General features: G+C 57.7%; 1 protein-coding gene across 5 annotated transcripts in view; it reads left to right on the forward strand.

Moving 5' to 3' along the window:
* The window catches only part of RUNX1 (RUNX family transcription factor 1), a 162,891-nt gene extending 146,129 nt beyond the window's left edge, over positions 1 to 16,762 (forward strand). For 2 of the 5 annotated variants that reach the window (XM_036430263.2, XM_036430265.2), the window contains 2 exons: positions 8,934 to 9,095; positions 15,950 to 16,762. In XM_036430263.2, coding sequence (XP_036286156.2) covers positions 8,934 to 9,095; positions 15,950 to 16,416 — 629 coding nt within the window. In that variant the 3' untranslated portion in view covers positions 16,417 to 16,762. The remainder of the gene's footprint in view (positions 1 to 8,933; positions 9,096 to 15,949) is intronic. The other 3 variants (XM_045578822.1, XM_036430264.2, XM_045578821.1) reach the window with 2 other exon arrangements.
* Positions 16,763 to 17,077: the final 315 nt, after the last annotated feature.

Raw genomic sequence — 17,077 nt, forward strand, 5'->3', positions numbered from 1 at the left:
TCCCCGGGCCCAGGCCCACAGACCCCGCCCACCTTCCCCCGGCCCAGGCTGGGGGGGTCTCGGCCCAGGGGGTGCTGGGCCCCAGGTTGGGAGGGGGAGTTAGCCAATAGGCCGCTGGGCGCCCTCTCTGTGGCCTGGAGGGAGCTCGAGGGCAGAGCAGAGCCTCTGAAGCTTTTCCAACAGCAGCTGGTGCAGCCCCTTGGTTCGGTTCCCTTTGTGTCCTGTTCCAGTGGTTTCTGCCCTCATGTTTATTATCTCTTCTACTTGCTTTAGTCTTATTTCTCTTTTTTTCCTCCAGTTTCTTAAGTTAGAAGCTGAGGGTGTTGATTCTGGATCATTCTCTGAGGCGGGTGTTTCTCTCTATTCCGAGTCCATCTCCATCACGGAAAAGGAAACAGTCAGGTTGCTGAGTGGAGGAGCTGGGGATTAAGAAATTAAAGAAAGAAAGAGCCGAATCCGGTTTGGCTCAGTGGTAGAGCGTCGGTCTGCGGACTGAAAGGTCCCAGGTTCGATTCCGGTCAAGGGCATGTACGTTGGTTGCGGGCACATCCCCGGTAGGGGGTGTGCAAGAGGCAGCTGGTCGATGTTTCTCTCTCATTGACGTTTCTAGCTCTCTATCTCTCTCCCTTCCTCTCTGTAAAAAATCAATAAAATATATTTAAAAAAAAAAAAAAAAAAAAAGAAAGAAAGAAAGAGACCAAGAGGCAGAAATGGGTTCATCAAGCTGGGCACTAGGTGGGCGCCATCCTCTCTGATGGAGAGGCAGCAAGCCTCCAAGCCACACAGCAGGTTTATTTATAGGTCAAAGGAGCTTATTTGCATTCTTAACTAGGCCCTAGCATCCCTGGATTTACATATCTAGACCCGCCCCTGCCGACACCTGGACAAAGGTGAGTCAGAACTGACCACACCCCCTGTCCTCTTGGCGGGGGGTGGGGGGGTGGGGGGGGTGTAAGCCCAGTGCCTCGGGCTCAGCTGACAATTTAAAGAATGTCCGTGTGCCTGCCCAGAAGACCCTCTACAATTCCCCTTGTCCTTTGTCCGCCTTCGATGCTATCCATGTCCCTCGGACCCCGCCGGTTTGAGGAGTTGGGTTTTCGCTTCGTTCCACACGTAGTTTGACTTCTCTTTAGGCATCGTCTTCAGTTCCTCAGGAGTGTGTTGGGGAAGCACCGGCCACCTGCCTGTGTTCTGGCGTATTTCCATTGCTGATGTTCCCGTTTCCACCACGTGGCTAAGAACAGGCTGTGTGCCGTGTCCATCCCTTCAGTGTGTGGCGGTGGGTTTCAGGGCCCAGGACGGGGTCTGTCATGGGGAGCGTCCCCCAGGAGCCTGAGAAGAGGTGCAGGCTGCCGCTGTCAGGCGGGACGTCCTGTAGATGTGAGAGCCAGTGGGTTGGTAGGACGGCTGGGGTGGACTCCGCCCGAATTCCCTGCCTGCGTGGCGGTCAGTGGCGGGGAGGGGTGTGGAATGCTCCATCCATCCCCGTGTGTGTGTGCTTTTCCCTTTTCCTCGTCGCTCTACACGCTTCTGCCTCCTGGTTTTTCACACTCTGCTGTCAGGGGCGTATCTTTTAAAGATGACTGTGTCTTCTTAAAGAACGGACTCCTTCGTGATCATGGATTCCCCTTCTTTACCCCCGACCTGGTCCCTCCTTCGGACGTCGGTTTCGTGTAAAATGAACACAGCTGCGCTGCCTGCGGTGGTTAGGGTTGGCGTGGTCTGTCTTTCCCTGCCCCCGGACGCTTAGCCCGAGTCTCCACGTTTACAGGTTCCTCGCCGACAACACGTAGTTGTCTTGCGTTTCACCCACGCTGGCCATCTCTGCTCTTCCATCGGTCATGTAGGCCATTCGCGGTTACGGCTAAGATTGTTTACACAGTGACAGTAACGCCTGCCGTGCGTGTGGGCTGTTTCATATTCCTTGCACCTGATTTTCTTCCCCCACGTTTTCAGCATTCTCTGGTTTTAACGGCATCTGATGTGATTTTATTTTATCTCCCCTCTTAGCGTGTCCGTCATACTTTTTACATGTTTTAGGGGTCGCCCTGGAGTTGCCAAATCCATGTATGACAACTCTTAAAAGCCATAGGACACCGCTTCTTCCTTCCTGTGTCTCTTGTTCCTTTCCCTGAGTCTTCTGTGGTAATTACCCAACACGTTATCACCGCTCTCCTGGTGAGCTTGTGGATCCATTAAGAATAGGAAACTAAGACTTTCTTTTTCCTTCATTTATTCTTTCTTTACCTCCATCTGAGTCTCTGACCCTGGTTCTATTTCTCTCCCTAAGGAACTCATTTTAACATGTCTGCTGGGGGGATGCTCTTAGTGTTTGTCTGTCAGAGAATGCCTTTATTTCTCTGGTACCTTCAGAGGTTTGTTTTTGCTGAATACACAATACTATGTTGGTGGCTTAGGCCGGCGGATTTTTTTCTCTCAGCGCTTTGAATATTTCCCGCCTCTCTGTTTGCCTTCCAGGCTTCTGAAGAGAAGTCTGCAGGAATCCTCATCTTGTTACTCTCCCCGGAACGTGCCCCCTTCCCGCCGGCTTCTGGCTTCTTCCAAGCTTCTCTCTTTGTCTTCACGTTTCCTTCAGTTTCAACACACTAGGCCTAAATGTGGATTGTTTGGTATTTAGCTTGCCTGATGTTCTGTGAGCTTCCTGGATCTGTGGTTTGGTGTCTGTCATTAATTCTGTAAAACCCTTGGCCAATCATACTTCAAATATTTCCTCCATTCTGTTTTCTCTTCCTCTTCCTTCTGCTATTTCCATGTTGCATGTGTTACGCCTTTTGAAATTGTCCCCAAGTTCACAGATCTTCCACTCCCCCCTTTAGTCTCTCGACCTTTTCGTTGGTAAGTTTCTGTGGACATATTTTCAAGCTCCTTGATTATTCCCTCAGCATGTCCAGCTGCTGATGGCCCCACCAAAGGCATTGCTCATTCCTGTTACAGTGTTTTTCATTTCTAGAATTTGCTTCTCAGTCTTGGCGCTTCCATCTCTCTCCCTACCTGATCCATGTTTTCTTCATGCTGCCATCCTTTTCTTTTAGAGTCCTTCACCTGCTAATCCCAGCGTCTGTGTGATAGCCGAGTCTGGTTCTGAGGCCTGTTTGTCCCTTCATGCTGTTGGTTTTTTCCTGGCCTTGTGATTTCTGGTTTGAGAGCAGGACCCGACGTATCAGGTACATAGGCCTCTAGAGTGAACTCCGCTGAACGAGCCCCAGGACCTGGGCTGTGTGATGTTGGCTGTAGCCGGAGGTGTCAGAGCTTCAAATTCCTCTAACGTCCTTGTGTCTGCCTCCTCATTGCCCTGGGGCTTCCCCACGCACTCTTCCTTAAGTAGTCTACTGTTCTGCTGGCTGCAACACACAGTTGTGCTGGACGTTCATGGATGAAAAACCCAGGAAAGTATCCCTACACGCACCCTGTGCACAGGAGCACACGCACACACACACGCACACACACACACACACACACACAGGACTTCAGCCCTGGGAGTTCCTCGCTCTCCCACCCGACTACACTAATTCTGGGCATTTGTCTGAATTAGCGTTTAGGCGTCCCTCCCGGCTGATGGCCGGCGACCTCTGACCTCTGACCTCTGCCCCCGGGAGGCAGACCTCTGGTGGCTTGGCGTTCCCCTGCCTCTGGAGATGCCAGGGTGGCAGTTTGCCCTGTGACCTCCGTGCTGACAGGCCGCGAAGGGCCGTGGGTCATCCCCTCATTCAGCCTTTTTCTTACTGCGAAGAGGGGCTCGGTGACTCCCGGCTCCTCCCATTCGGGGCTGAGCGAGGAGACGGCAGAACCGCCGACAAGGGCCGCGGGCAGACTCGTCCTCAGCGCTGGAGCCTCCGGCATTGCTGCACCCACCGCTGAAGGCCGCTGGTTTCCTCCTGCTGATGCGGGCGGTGGCTCCCTCTGAGCTCACCGCTGCCTCACCCCCTTTCCCCTGTGCCCTCCCCCATCCCCGTTTAGGACTTCATTTCCAATGGGAGGGAGTAGGGATCATGGCCTGGGGAGGGAGCTCTGTTCTGCCCATTGTCTGTCCATCAAAAGCTGAAATAACCCGTCACAAAGGCCGGGAAGCGGCTGCCCTGACACCCCTAGGAAAGGCAGGCGCAGGAGGCTCACCCTTCACCTCCCAGGCCCCATGGCTTTTCCTGGGAACATGGACCCTCAGTTCCCTGGCTCCTCGCCGTAGTCTCCAGTCTCCATCCGTGAGCGGTGAGTGCTGCCTGAGCCTCGTCCGGAGCGGGTGTGGCCTCCCGCACACACCCCCGTCCAGTCCCTGCACGCGGGCTCCCTCTCCTCGGCAGTGACACACTCAGGAGTTGGACTCACGGTGCGTGTGCTGTGGCTGGTCTCACCTGCCTCCCTGTCGCCCTGGGAGCAGGGAGACCGTGGACCAGAGACACGGGTGACCTCCGCGGTCACAGCCGGGCACGGCGAAGGCCGGGCTTAGGCAGAAACCTGTCTGTGGCTTCAGTGAGATGCTCCCTCCATCCGCTCCTCTCGGGAGGAGACTTGAGCGCGCAGTGAATACCGCTGGGGTTCTCCTCTCTGACGTGCACACAGCTGTTTGCAAGTCCGGGTGAAGCCGATAATCCAGCCTTTCTCCTGGGGACCGCCTGCAGGTCCCCACCAGCCGCCTCTCCTGGAGGCAAGGCCTGTGTCCCTTCACTACGGAGTCCCCAGGTCAGCACTATGGTGGAGCAAAGTGTTTGCTGGCAACGTGAAGGAATGAGGAAGTGAATCACTTCACAGCCCTAGGAAGGAGTGAGTGAATGAATGAATGACTGAATGAGTGAACGAATGAATGAGTGGAGCAACTCGCAGCAGGACGGACTAATGCAGCAGGAAGCAGCCTTTCCCGGCACCCGGCAGTCCTGGCTTTGTCACTGAGACCTGTCTCTGAGCTCCAGGGGGACAGGGACCCTGTCGGGCTTGTTTGCGAGGCCATTTGCAGTGAGTTGGCACGTGCCCAGCTCAGAGCCATCCTCCGTGCTCCTTGGTCCAGCTGATGGGTGGTCTCCTGAGAGGGGTCCCTCGAGAACAGGCGGCGCTGCTCTCGGAGAAGGACTGACAGGGCCCCTCCCTCAGCCTGGGAGCCGTCCCCCGCCTCCTCCCGCTTCCCCGGCGCTCGCGGTGCTGAGCACGGCGCCCGCTCACCATCCTCCTCCCGCTCCTCCCCTAACTCCGCGTCACGCGCGTTAAGCAGACGCTGCTCGGTCCCATGGGGGTGAGGATCCTGGGGCAGTGCTCGGAGGTCGCCTCCCTGCACAGGTGAGAGTAAGGAAGTGATGCCTGGCCACGTGGCTCAGGGGTTGAGCATTGACCTGTGAACCAGGAGGTGACGGTTCAATTCCCGGTCAGGACACATGCCCAGGTTGTGGGCTCCATCCCCATAGGGGGCGTGCAAGAGGCAGCTCCTCTGTCATCACTGATGTTTCTCCCCCTCTTCCTCTCTGGAGTTGATAAAAATATTTTTTTTAAAAATAAAGAATGTGAGCAGGTGACCCCGGGTCACCACACGGGCACTTCTCCGGACGCTCACAGGGGTGCGGGGCGGCCCTAGCACTGACACGTCTACACGTGCGTTTGTGCGTTCATGTTGGCTCTGTCCGAGCAGGAGGGGCGCCTGAGTTATAAGCTCACATTCCCCATGTTCTTGCCCTGCATTTTCTGTCTTCATCTTGGTTTTGGCTTTTTGTTAACAGTAACCTGGAAGGAGACACACACACACACTCACACACAGACACACACACACACACACACACGGGATGTGAGCAGCTCGCCGCCACCACCTGCCGGCCGACCCGGGCCTGGAGGCCGGCGCCGCAGCCCCAGGGGCGGACCCCGGTCCTGGGTGGGGTCCCGTGGGTGCCCGGCGCTGTCTCCCTCCGACGCGACGCGGGGAGCCGAGCTGGGTGTGAAGGAGAAGCCGTGGAACCTGACACCCTGTGTTCAGAGAAATCACAGGACTAGACGCTCATCATCCCGGCGTTCTCCCGAAGCTCGTCCTGAGAGGCTGTGAGACGGGCCGGGCCGGCTCGGCGTGATTACGCGTCCAGAGGAGCGGCTCCCACCGCAGCAGAGCATGATGGGGCACGCACCGGCGGCCACGCGCGCTCCCCGGCGGCAGACACGGCGCTGTCTGCCCCGGCCGCGCGGCCGCAATCCCAGCCCCGGGCGGGACGGTTACACAACGCCTTTGTTCGCCTTCTCGGCGTGTGGGAGGACACGGCCGTCTCCCGGGGGCCGTGGGCGCCTGCCCCCGCAGAGTGAAATGCTGGCGGGCGTGGGACCCGGCGCAGCCGTGTTCACCGTCCGCGTTCCGTGGCTGGAAGCACTCTGAGCTGCGAGACGGCCCCACACGTGTCACTCTGGAGGCCGGTGTCTCCCCTGAGCTTCACGGGGGCTCTCTCTCCTGCCTGCAGCTCCTCACTAATCCTCTGACATCCAGCCTCCCACGGAAACCCAGCTTCACAGTCCGATTCAAAGACCCTCAGTGAAGATACCTGCCCGGGCTCATCAAACTTCATCATTCCGTTGTTTAAGAAAAGAAAAGATGCCCTGGCCAGTGTGGCTCAGTGGATAGAGCGCCATCGGCCTGCGGACTGAAGGGTCCCGGGTTCCATTCCGGTCAAGGGCATGGACCTCGGATGCAGGCTTCTTCCCGGCCCGGGCCCTGGCCAGAGCCCGGGCGGGAGGCAACCCATCGATGTGTTTCTCTCACATCCATGTTTCTCTCTGACTTTCCCTCTCTCTAAAAATCAATGGGAAAATATCCGTGGGTGAGGATAAAGACAAAAACGATAGAAGGAAATGGACCCATCTGAGGGGAGGGCAGGGCTGTTGGGAGGAGAATGAGGAGGAAGACTGGGGAGGGGGCTCCGGGTGCGTTGCCCACAGCACCCGCCGGGGAGCTGAGCGAGGGCCCTCCTGGGGCTGGGACCTGGGGAGCAGGTGGGTATCGTCACGGGGGAGTCACACACGGCCCCGCCGCGGCCCGCACCACGCCCGCACCTGCTCTTCCTGCGCAGCGTGCTCTCGGCAGCGGCGCCCCGCGGGGGCCCTGGCGGGGGGGAGGGGGGAGGCCCGGTGGGTGTTGGCTGTGCCCTCTGTCCCCAGGAGGCGGACAGGGAGGACGTTAGTGTTTGACCTAAAGTAGGGGTGTTGAACTCAATCAGAGAAGGGGCCAAAATCTAAAATCCAGCCTAAATCGCGGGCCGAATGGTTTACTGAACAGTCATAAACTGTCATTGTGATGGAAACGCAGTGATGACAGCGCGGTGCGGGCCACATTGCAAGGCCTGGCGGGACGGATTTGGCCCGCGGGCCTTGTGTTTGACACATGTGACCTAAAGAAACCTAAAGCCAGCTGATGGGGGACAATCTGAAATTTCTTACACGTTTTGCCTAAAAACAGGATTTTTTTTCCTCCTCCTTTTCTTTTTTTTTTTTAATATATATTTTATTGATTTTTCACAGAGAGAAAGGGAGAGGGATAGAGAGCCAGAAACACTGATGAGAGAGAGACATCGATCAGCTGCCTCCTGCACACCCCCTACTGGGGATGTTCCCGCAACCAAAGTACATGCCCTTGACCAGAATCGAACCCGGGACCCTTCAGTCCGCAGGCCGATGCTCTACCCACTGAGCCACACCAGTTTCGGCTCCTCCTCCTTTTCATGGGCAAACAGCGTGGTGCTGTTGAAAGCAGACTCCTCGGAATGCTGGAGTCCGGCTTACAAACCCTCTCACCCAAACCCTCTGAAGCGGCTCTGGCCCCGTCGCCTTCCCGGCCTCTTTCTGGCAAACTGGAAAGTCCTCGCCCTGCCCTCTGCCGAGCGGAGGCAGGCCCCTCGGCGTCGGGTGACGGAGGGCCCCGGGCCCGTGTGCGAGCGTCCTCGGCCGCGGGGAGCCGCCCGCCAGGCCGCCTTTCCGCGCCTCGGCAGAAAACGCTCCCAAAGAGAAAGCATTTCCCACCCGGGCGTCCTCTCTGCCGAAGGCACACAGAGAAAAACGAACACCTGGCGTTCTTTCTGCCTGAGGACAGGCCGGTCCCTGAGGCTGGCACGTTGCCGACGGTGGTCCTGTGATTATTGGTGAGGCTGGCATGTCTGCACAGTCGCTATGTGCGGCTGGACAGTTTGAACATGAACACTCCACCGTCCCAGCCTGTGTGGTCCAGTGGTGAGTGTCCACCTGTGAACCAGGCGGTCACGTTCAAGTCCCGGTCAGGGCACAGGCCCGGGTTGTGGGCTCGGTTCCCAGTGCGGGGCATGCAGGAGGCAGCCGATCAGCGAGTCTCTCTCAGCTCTGGTGTTTCTCTCTCTCCCTCCCTCTCTCTTCCTCTCTGAAATCAATAAAAATATATTATAAAAAAAACAAGCAAACACTCCACTGGGAAAGCTTCCTCATCATTATTCCATATGAGAGTGTAAGTGACGGTCCGGCCACTCGACCATCCGACCAGTAGCTATGACGTCCACTGGCCACCAGGGGGCAGATGCTCAACGCAAGAGATGCTGAGCTGTGGTGACGTGGCAGCTGCAATTCTCGGGTGACACACCCGCATTCTGGGGGGCATCCCTCTAGAACCGCCCTCTCGCAATCCGGGACCACTCGGGGGATGTCAGAGAGCCGGTTTTGTCCCGATCCCTGCAGGCCAGGCCGAGGGACCCCTGTCCGTGCACCGGGCTCTAGTGATGGAATTACACCTTAGAGAGACAGCTTCCGGAGGGGAATCTTCAAGGACCCCACACAGACCACATTCCAGTGTTTTGGGCGGGAGAAAGGGACTGTGGACACGGGCCGACAGGCCCCACACGGTGACACGTGGAAACCACGGTAACCGGGTTCTCGTTAGAAGGCTTTGTGTTGAACCCCTCCCCTCTGCCCGGCACTGACCTCCCGCTTCTCCGCAGACACCCGGCAGATCCAGCCGTCCCCGCCCTGGTCCTACGACCAGTCCTTCCAGTACCTGGGCTCCATCGCCTCCCCCTCGGTGCACCCAGCGACGCCCATCTCGCCGGGCCGGGCCAGCAGCATGACCACCCTCTCCGCGGAGCTCTCCAGCCGGCTCTCCAGTAAGCTGCCGGACGCACGCCGACGGCGGGGGGGGCGGGGGGGGGCGGGGCCAGGGGAGATGCATGGGGGGGGTGCGGGGCCGGGGAGATGGTGGGGGGGCAGTCACTGCTAACGGGCTCAGACGTGGTGTAAGACAGGGCTGGCCGGCTCTGGCTCCCGCGGCCAGGCACGGACCTGCCCGGATGCCCGGGAGCAGAGGCCGGGACCCAGCAGAGGTGGCGGGAGAGGCAGATGCCCGGGCCTGTGGGGGGCTCACGTGGCACAGCCAAGGCGGCAGCTGATGGGGAATAAGGCTCCAGAAGGAAGAAGTCAGCCTGCGGGGCGCAGCTGGGGGATCAGTGACCACACCCCGGGCCCCTGTGGGGTGGGCAGCAGTGAAGACACCCCCCCCCCCCCGGGAGACATTTCCACTGAGCGCACTCAGGCGGGTCGGAGGCCGGTGGGCAGCGGGTGTCCTGGTTCGATAGTCGCGGTGCACAGGAGCTGCTCGGGGGCCGGGGAATGGGGCCCCTGAGAGGCGTCCCTTTGCTGAGGACGACAGCCTTTGGGGGCTGGGAAAGGGGAGCTGGACAGGCCGGGCGGTGGCCGGGGACTCAGCCTCGGGGACTCATTTCCCGCCGGGAGGGTGCGGCTGGCTGTAGCTCTGCGGGGCCAGGGGGAGCCGGCGAGGGGCAGGCAGGGGGCAGAGGCTCATGTCTGGCGCCTTCGCGGTGTCCGTCTGTGCCGGCCAGGCAGTGAGGGCTGTCTGAGATCCCCCAGGTGCTTCCCTGCTTCCCGGAGCTTCTCAGCCGGGCCCCGAGGGCGTCGGGGCCAGGAGCTCTTTGTGGGGGGCACCTCCGGCCTCTGGGCACCAGCAGCACCCCCTCTCCCTCGGGACAACCTCAGACTGCCCCCACATGGCCCGTGTCCCGGCCCCACCCCCAGGGGAGAACGGGCGTCCTGGGGAGCGGCCCAGTTTCACCGGCTCCGGCCGTGGGCGCCGCGGGATCTGCCGGCACCTGCGGGCTCGGGGTGAGGGCGAAGGCGGCAGGAGGGTGTCTGCCCCCAGGGCCCTCGTCACGGCTCACGGGTTCTGCTCGGCGGCGCTCTCTGCCCGCTGGCCGCGGGGCCTGCTTCCGGAACATTCCGCTTTCCCCAGAGAGGGCCCGTTTGGGGTCTTTGACCTGGTCGGCACCTTACAGTCCAAGAACCGCAGGGGCCACGCGCTCCAGCTGACCGTGATCAAACGTAAGGGTGGTTTTTAAAAAAGGAGTACCGTGAGCACCCCAAACCCAGCCTCAGGCTCCCAGAGTGTGGAAGGATGGGTCAGGGCGTGAGGGTGTGAAGTGGGTGCAGACCGGCCGGCCCTATCGCTGCCCCCGAGGGGCCTCTGCTGGAGGGAGGAGCATCGAGAACCGCAGAGAAGAGCAGGGAGACACTTCTCCCAGCAGCTCTCCCCGGGAACCGGGCTGAGCCCGCCTGGCAGCCGTCCTGTGCTGGGGCCGGGGCGGGGGCGGGCAGGGTGGGGGGAGATACAGAAAAGTGCTCGCTGGGCCCAGCCTGGAGCCCAGCCCGGCCCTGGCCTGCCTTCCCTCTGAGCCCGCCCCGGCTCTGCACAGTATGGCCCCCCAGCCCCAGCCCCAGCCCACCTGGGCTGCCGTCTGCAGGGACTCGCATGCTGCCTGTCTCTCTCCCGCGCAGACAGACTCCACACTTTGTCTGAAACGAGTTGTCATCCGGAGGTTTTCTTTGCTGTTTTTTTTTATTTTTTTTTTTTTTTTTTTTTTTTTTTTTTTTTTTTTTTTTTTTTTTAATATATTTTATTGATTTTTTTACAGAGAGGAAGGGAAAGAGATAGAGAGCTAGAAACGTCGTTGAGAGAGAAACATCGACCAGCTGCCTGCTGCACACGGCTTACTGGGGATGTGCCCACAACCAACACACGTGCCCTTGACCGGAATCGAACCTGGGACCTTTCAGTCCGCAGACCGACGCTCTACCACTGAGCCAAACCAGTTTCGGCACTTTGCTGTTTTTTTTTAAAAGAAGTTAATGTTTAGCTGCCAGCCCGGGTGACGGACGGCGTGCATTTTTCTGAGTCATGAGAGAGCGCCTTTCAAGGCGGCCATTATCTGCTCAGGCTGCTAATCCCGGGGGGACAGGGGGCGGGCCTGGCAGGCGGGGAAGGGGGGGTGGTTAGGACAGAGCTGTCAGCCCCATGGGAGGGGCGATGTTTCCAGCGCAGATACCTGCCCCTGCTAATCCCCAGATTTCCTGCTCTTAAAAGGGCCTGTGCTCCCGGGTCTGCCCCCTGCCCGGCCAGCCAGAGGCAAACGAGCTGCCCCCCCCCACCGGGTGTCACCAGTGAGGCCAGGGAGGGGTATCAAACGGGACATCAAACATCATTTGAACCTGAGCATATCTAAAGGGCCCAAGATGGCCGAAGCCGGTGTGGCTCAGTGGTAGAGCGTTAGTCTGCGGACTGAAAGGTTCCAGGTTCGATTCCGGTCAAGAGCATGTACATTGGTTGCAGGCACATCCCTGGTGGGGGGTGTGCAGGAGGCGGCTGGTCAATGTTTCTCTCATTGACGTTTCTAGCTCTCTATCCCTCTCCCTTCCTCCCTGTAAAAAATCAATAAAATATTTAAAATAAAATAAAAATAAAAAAATTAATAAAGGGCCCAAGATGTTGGGATATTTTAGTTTATATTTTTAAATCGTCCCCTGAGGATGTTTTTTCATTGATTTCAGAGAGAGTGGAAGAGAGAGGGAAAGACAGGGAGAAACATCCATGTGAGAGAGACACATCGATGGGTTGCCTCCTGCACAAGTCCCCACTAGGGCCCGGGCTGGGGAAGGGCCTGCAACCGAGGTGCGTGCCCTCGACCGGCATCGGACCGGGACCCTTCTGTCCGCAGGCCGACGCTCTATCCACTGAGCCAAATCGGCTGGGGCCAAAAACATGGTTAATGTTTTATTACCAAAACACTGCACAGGGCCATTCAGCTGGTCAAACTGTCCCTTTTACAGTGTTTTGGTAATAAAACATTGTAAAAGGGACAGTTTGACCAGCTGAATGGCCCTGTGCAGTGTGACCCTGTTACTATGCAGACAGGGGGAGGCTCAGGGCGGTGTTTAAGATCGTCCAGATATCCTGCCCACAAGGGAAAGCCCATCTTCCCTGGTGGCGGAGGCCACAGCATCCTTCCATCCCTACGTCCCCGACAAGCCCCGGCTCCCTCGGACCCCGGTCCAGACACCGCCCCGCACCAGGGTGACCTGTCACTCACTCCCCCGTGGGCTCCCCGTGGGGCTGGGACGGACGAAGCCAGAGTGGGCGGCGCCCGTGTCCATGTCCGAGGATTGCATCAGATGGACACAAACAGGTCCTGTGTGCCTCCCGCTCTCCTCCCCCCGGCTTCACCCCGGACCCCGTAAATCTCACTGGAAAGACGAAGTCAGGCTGCCTGTGAGCTCCTGAGCATGTCATGGCCCCGTGGAAGCTGAGACAGGGGCACCCGGCTGCTCGCCCTGAGGAATGGGGCGCGGCCTGGCGGGGACGAGCTGGCGGGAGGGCGGCCGGAGCGCTGTCCGCTGGGGCGTTCTCCTGCCCACACGTCTGACTCGCTCAGGAAAGACTGACAGGCTGTTTGTGTGCAAGCCGGGCTCCTGCCCTCCCCATGAGCACAGAGCTTCTCGCTTGTTTCTAGAAGCTTCCGTCACCTCTCTGCTGAGGACTGTGGCCCCTCTTCCCCTTCACCCCAGATTTACAGACGAGGTCATGTTCTAAAACTGTGCTAGAGCAATAAAAAAATAACCACTAGAGGGAGGGGGGGGGGGGGAGAGAGAGAGAGAGAGAGAGAGAGAGAGAGAGAGAGAGAGAGGAGAACAAGGCAGACACTAGCTCTCCCTGCTGGAATAATAGGCTTGAAATATGAGGAAGTTGACCAAGGGCCCAGGCCATCCACAAACAGATTAATTCTCCACCCCCTTCACACACACACACACACACACACACACACACACAGCCTCCTCCCAGAGCCGGCTCTGCTCCTTCACGCTCCCTATAGGCCTGGAAACACGAGGGCACAGCCACCTGCCGCCCCGGGCCTGGCGTCATTCTGTGTGTTGACTTGAGGACTCACACATTTTAAACCCTTCCTTCGGGCTTCAGCTCTGGTGTGCTGCCGTCTTTGGGGTTTGCTAACATGAAGACTGCCGTCTGGCCTTGTCGTTTCGTGAACAATTCTGAGAGAGAGGACCACCCCCGGCGCCATCCTGAATGCACAGTGTTGGTTCTCAGGGGGGAGGGGAGCTGCCCCTCCCCCCTGCCCCCAGGACAGGGACAGTGTCTGGGGATGTGGGTTGTCACAATTCTGGGAGCAGGGGCACGGCTGGCGTCTGGTGGGCAAAGGCTAAGGGCGCTGCCAGGCATCCCTCAGGCGGGCTCAGGACCGCCTTCACAGCCCCACACAGACGGTCTGGCCCCACACAGGGCCACTCCTGAGAAACTCTGGCACAGGGGCCCTGCCTGGCACCCAGGCCCCCCGCAGCCCCCACAGCAGCCGTGGGTGAGAGGATGCAGAGGGAGCCAGGAAGGGCAGGCGAAGCCGGACCCTGAAACCGGAAGGCATCATTCTAGCAGGATGGGTTTTATAGACAAAGCTTTGCCGTTCCTGGTGAAATGTCAGCCTGGGGGAACGGAGTCGCTAAATCCAGGTCCGGCAGCCACGTGCAAAGGGGTGCTTCTCCTTTGTCCGCGTCCCGCACGGAGACGGAGGACAGCTCCTGAGCGGAGGAGCTGGGGTTAAGAAATAAAAGAAAGAAAGAGACAAGAGGCAGACATAGATCCAAAAGCTGGGAGCCGGGTGGAGGCTGTCACTCTGATGGAGGGACAGTCACACCCACCACAGACAGCACAGCGCGTCTATGAATTTCCAGAGGGGGTAAAGGTCCAAGGAGTTTTGGGGGTGCCCAGGTCCTAGTCATTCCTGCATTCCTGGGATTTAGCATATCCAGACCTGGGTAAGTCAAGGTCCTATTCGTTCCTCATTCCAAGCACGTGGATAAAGATAAGAAATCAGTACTGATAACAGTCTCCCACATTTTGGGAGGCTGTTTGGGGGGGTGGGGGCGGAACGGCCATGCCAGTCACCTCGGACTCAGCTGACATTAATTTAAGGGTCATCCATGTGCCTTCCCAAGGGGCCCTCTACAGCCATGGGTGGTAACAAACCCGTGGGCACCTGACGGTGACGCCAGGTGAGACCGGCTGGACGCTGTCTGAGAGCCGCATGGGGAGGACGGTGGTGCTGGGCTCACTCCACTCACTCCGATGGCATGCATGCATTGACTCACAGGAAGTCGCCCATTTTGAGCTGCTTGAGGCCTAACAAAATGGCAGTGTCCCATGATTCAGCCTAAATGCTATGCCTAATGCATTGTAATGTTATCACACACTGGTATTGTCACGATACTGTATCATATTAATCATGACATCGTCTATTGATATGAATTCATTAACGCATCCATTATATTTCTAATTATTATGTAGTGTTACATTGTGTTATCAATTATAATTATATTAATGTCAGAGACTAAACTTACGTTAATATGGGTGCATTAGTATATTGACTATCTAGAAGACTGGCCGACTTTTTTTCTGTAAAGAGCCGGAAACTAAATATTTTAGTATTTCAGGTCCCTGCGGTCTAAGTCATGACCCTCAGCTCTGCAGAGGTCGTTCGACAGCAGGCAGAGACAGACATAAAGGAATGAGGCTGATGCCAATAAAACTCTATGCACTGACCCTGAAATTTGAATCTCTCATAAATTTCATTACAGGAAACAGTCTTCTTTTGATGTTTTTTCCAACCACTTAAAAATATAATAATACTCATCTTAGCTTGCGGGACACGAGAATGACATTGCCGGGTTTGACCCCTGGGCTGCAGCTTGCCAGCCCCAGGATTATGCCAGTTATTACATCTGTACTGCACACATCCTGTATCATGTCTATACTCTACATGTTATATTATATCTCTATTGTTATACTACTTGATAGCATATTATATAAACATTCCCTGTTTCCCCGAAAATAAGACAGTGTCTTATATTAATTTTTTCTCCCAAAGTTGCGCTAGGTCTTATTTTCAGGGGATGTCTTATCTTTCCATACGCTGGGTTTTATTTTTGGAGGATGTCTTATTTTGGGGGAAACACGGTATTATATTACTTGGCAGCATATATCCTCATCTTTTACTATATATTGATATTATCACAGTAGAGGCCCAGTGCACGAAATTCGTGCACTCGGGAAAGGGGTCCTTCAGCCACGCTTGCACCCTCTCGCAGTCTGAGAGCCCTTGGGGGATGTCTGACTGACGGCTTAGGCTTGTGGGAAGTAGGCCTAAGCCGTCAGTCGGACATCCTTAGTGCTGCTGCAGTGGTGGAAGAGGCCCCTGCCCTTGCCGCTGAGCAAACCAGTTGTGAGCCTGGCTTCTGGCTGAGCAGCACTCCCTCTGTGGGAGCACACTGACCACCAGGGGGCAGCTCCTGCATTGAACATCTGCCCCCTGGTGGTCAGTGTGCATCATAGCAACTGGTCATAATGCCTTTTGGTCGATTTGCATATTAGCCTTTTATTATGTAAGACTATCTCCCAGCTGCCTGAGTAGCAGCATTCTGGGTTATCCTCTGACTTCCCGGGCAGTGGCATTCTGGGAGGTCCCCCACCTCCCTGGACAGCGGCATTCTGGGTAGCCCCCCATCCGTGGGCAGCGGCATTCTGGGTAATGGTCTTACGGGTGGGCTGGCAGCCAGGGCAGGGCCTCCTGAGCTCCCCTCTCACCAGGCCATGCTTTCCCGCCCGCAGCGGCCCCGGAGCTGACGGCCTTCGGCGACCCACGCCAGTTCCCGGCGCTGCCCTCCATCTCGGACCCGCGCATGCACTACCCGGGCGCCTTCACCTACTCGCCCACGCCCGTCACCTCGGGCATCGGCATCGGCATGTCGGCCATGGGCTCGGCCTCGCGCTACCACACGTACCTGCCGCCGCCCTACCCCGGCTCCTCGCAGGCGCAGGGCGGCCCGTTCCCCGCCGGCTCGCCGTCCTACCACCTGTACTACGGCGCCTCGGCCAGCTCCTACCAGTTCTCCGTGGTGGGCGAGCGCTCGCCGCCCCGCATCCTGCCGCCCTGCACCAATGCGTCCACGGGCGCCGCGCTGCTCAACCCCAGCCTGCCCACGCCCAGCGACGCGGGCGAGGCCGAGGGCAGCCACAGCAGCTCGCCCACCGTGCCCACCGCGCGCCTGGAGGAGGCCGTGTGGCGGCCCTACTGAGCCGGCGGGGCCCCAGCTGGACCGGCTGGAACGTGCCCCTGGCACCAGCTGGACCGGCCGGGCCCCCAAGCCCTGGCACCAGCTGGACGGGCCAGGGCCCCAGCGCCTCCAGCTGGACCAGCTGGACCCCCGCCCCTGGCACCAGCTGGACCTGCCAGGACCCTGCGCTTCTGGCACCAGCTGGACCGGCCAGGGCCGCTATTGCACCATCAGAGCCCACCGTCTGCAGAGCGTGACCGGCTGGCCACGTGGGCCGCTGGGAGGCACACAGGAAGATTCCAGAGGAAAACTGTGAATGCTTCTGAATTAGCAATGCTGTGAATAAAAGAAAGGTTTTATACCCTGACTTCACTTTTTAACCAAGTTGTTTATTCCAAAGAGGACGGAATTCTGGTTCAGGGTTGGGGGATGCGACTCCTCCTGTCTGGCATCGAGTTTGTATTTTCACCTTCTTTTCCAGCACCTTATAAATTGCAAAATGCGTGTTTGCATTTGGGGTGGTTTTATTTTTATATATATCTATATAAATTGGAGCTTGCTTCTTTCTTACTATGACAATTGAAAAAAAAATATGATTCCTTTTCTTGTAAGGTTTATTTAACTTTTCTTTTGGACTTTTGTGTAATTGTGGTTTGTTTTTTCTTAAAGAAACAGCCACAGC

Source organism: Pipistrellus kuhlii, unplaced genomic scaffold, assembly GCF_014108245.1.
Source record: "Pipistrellus kuhlii isolate mPipKuh1 unplaced genomic scaffold, mPipKuh1.p scaffold_m20_p_105, whole genome shotgun sequence".
Lineage (NCBI taxonomy): Eukaryota > Metazoa > Chordata > Mammalia > Chiroptera > Vespertilionidae > Pipistrellus > Pipistrellus kuhlii.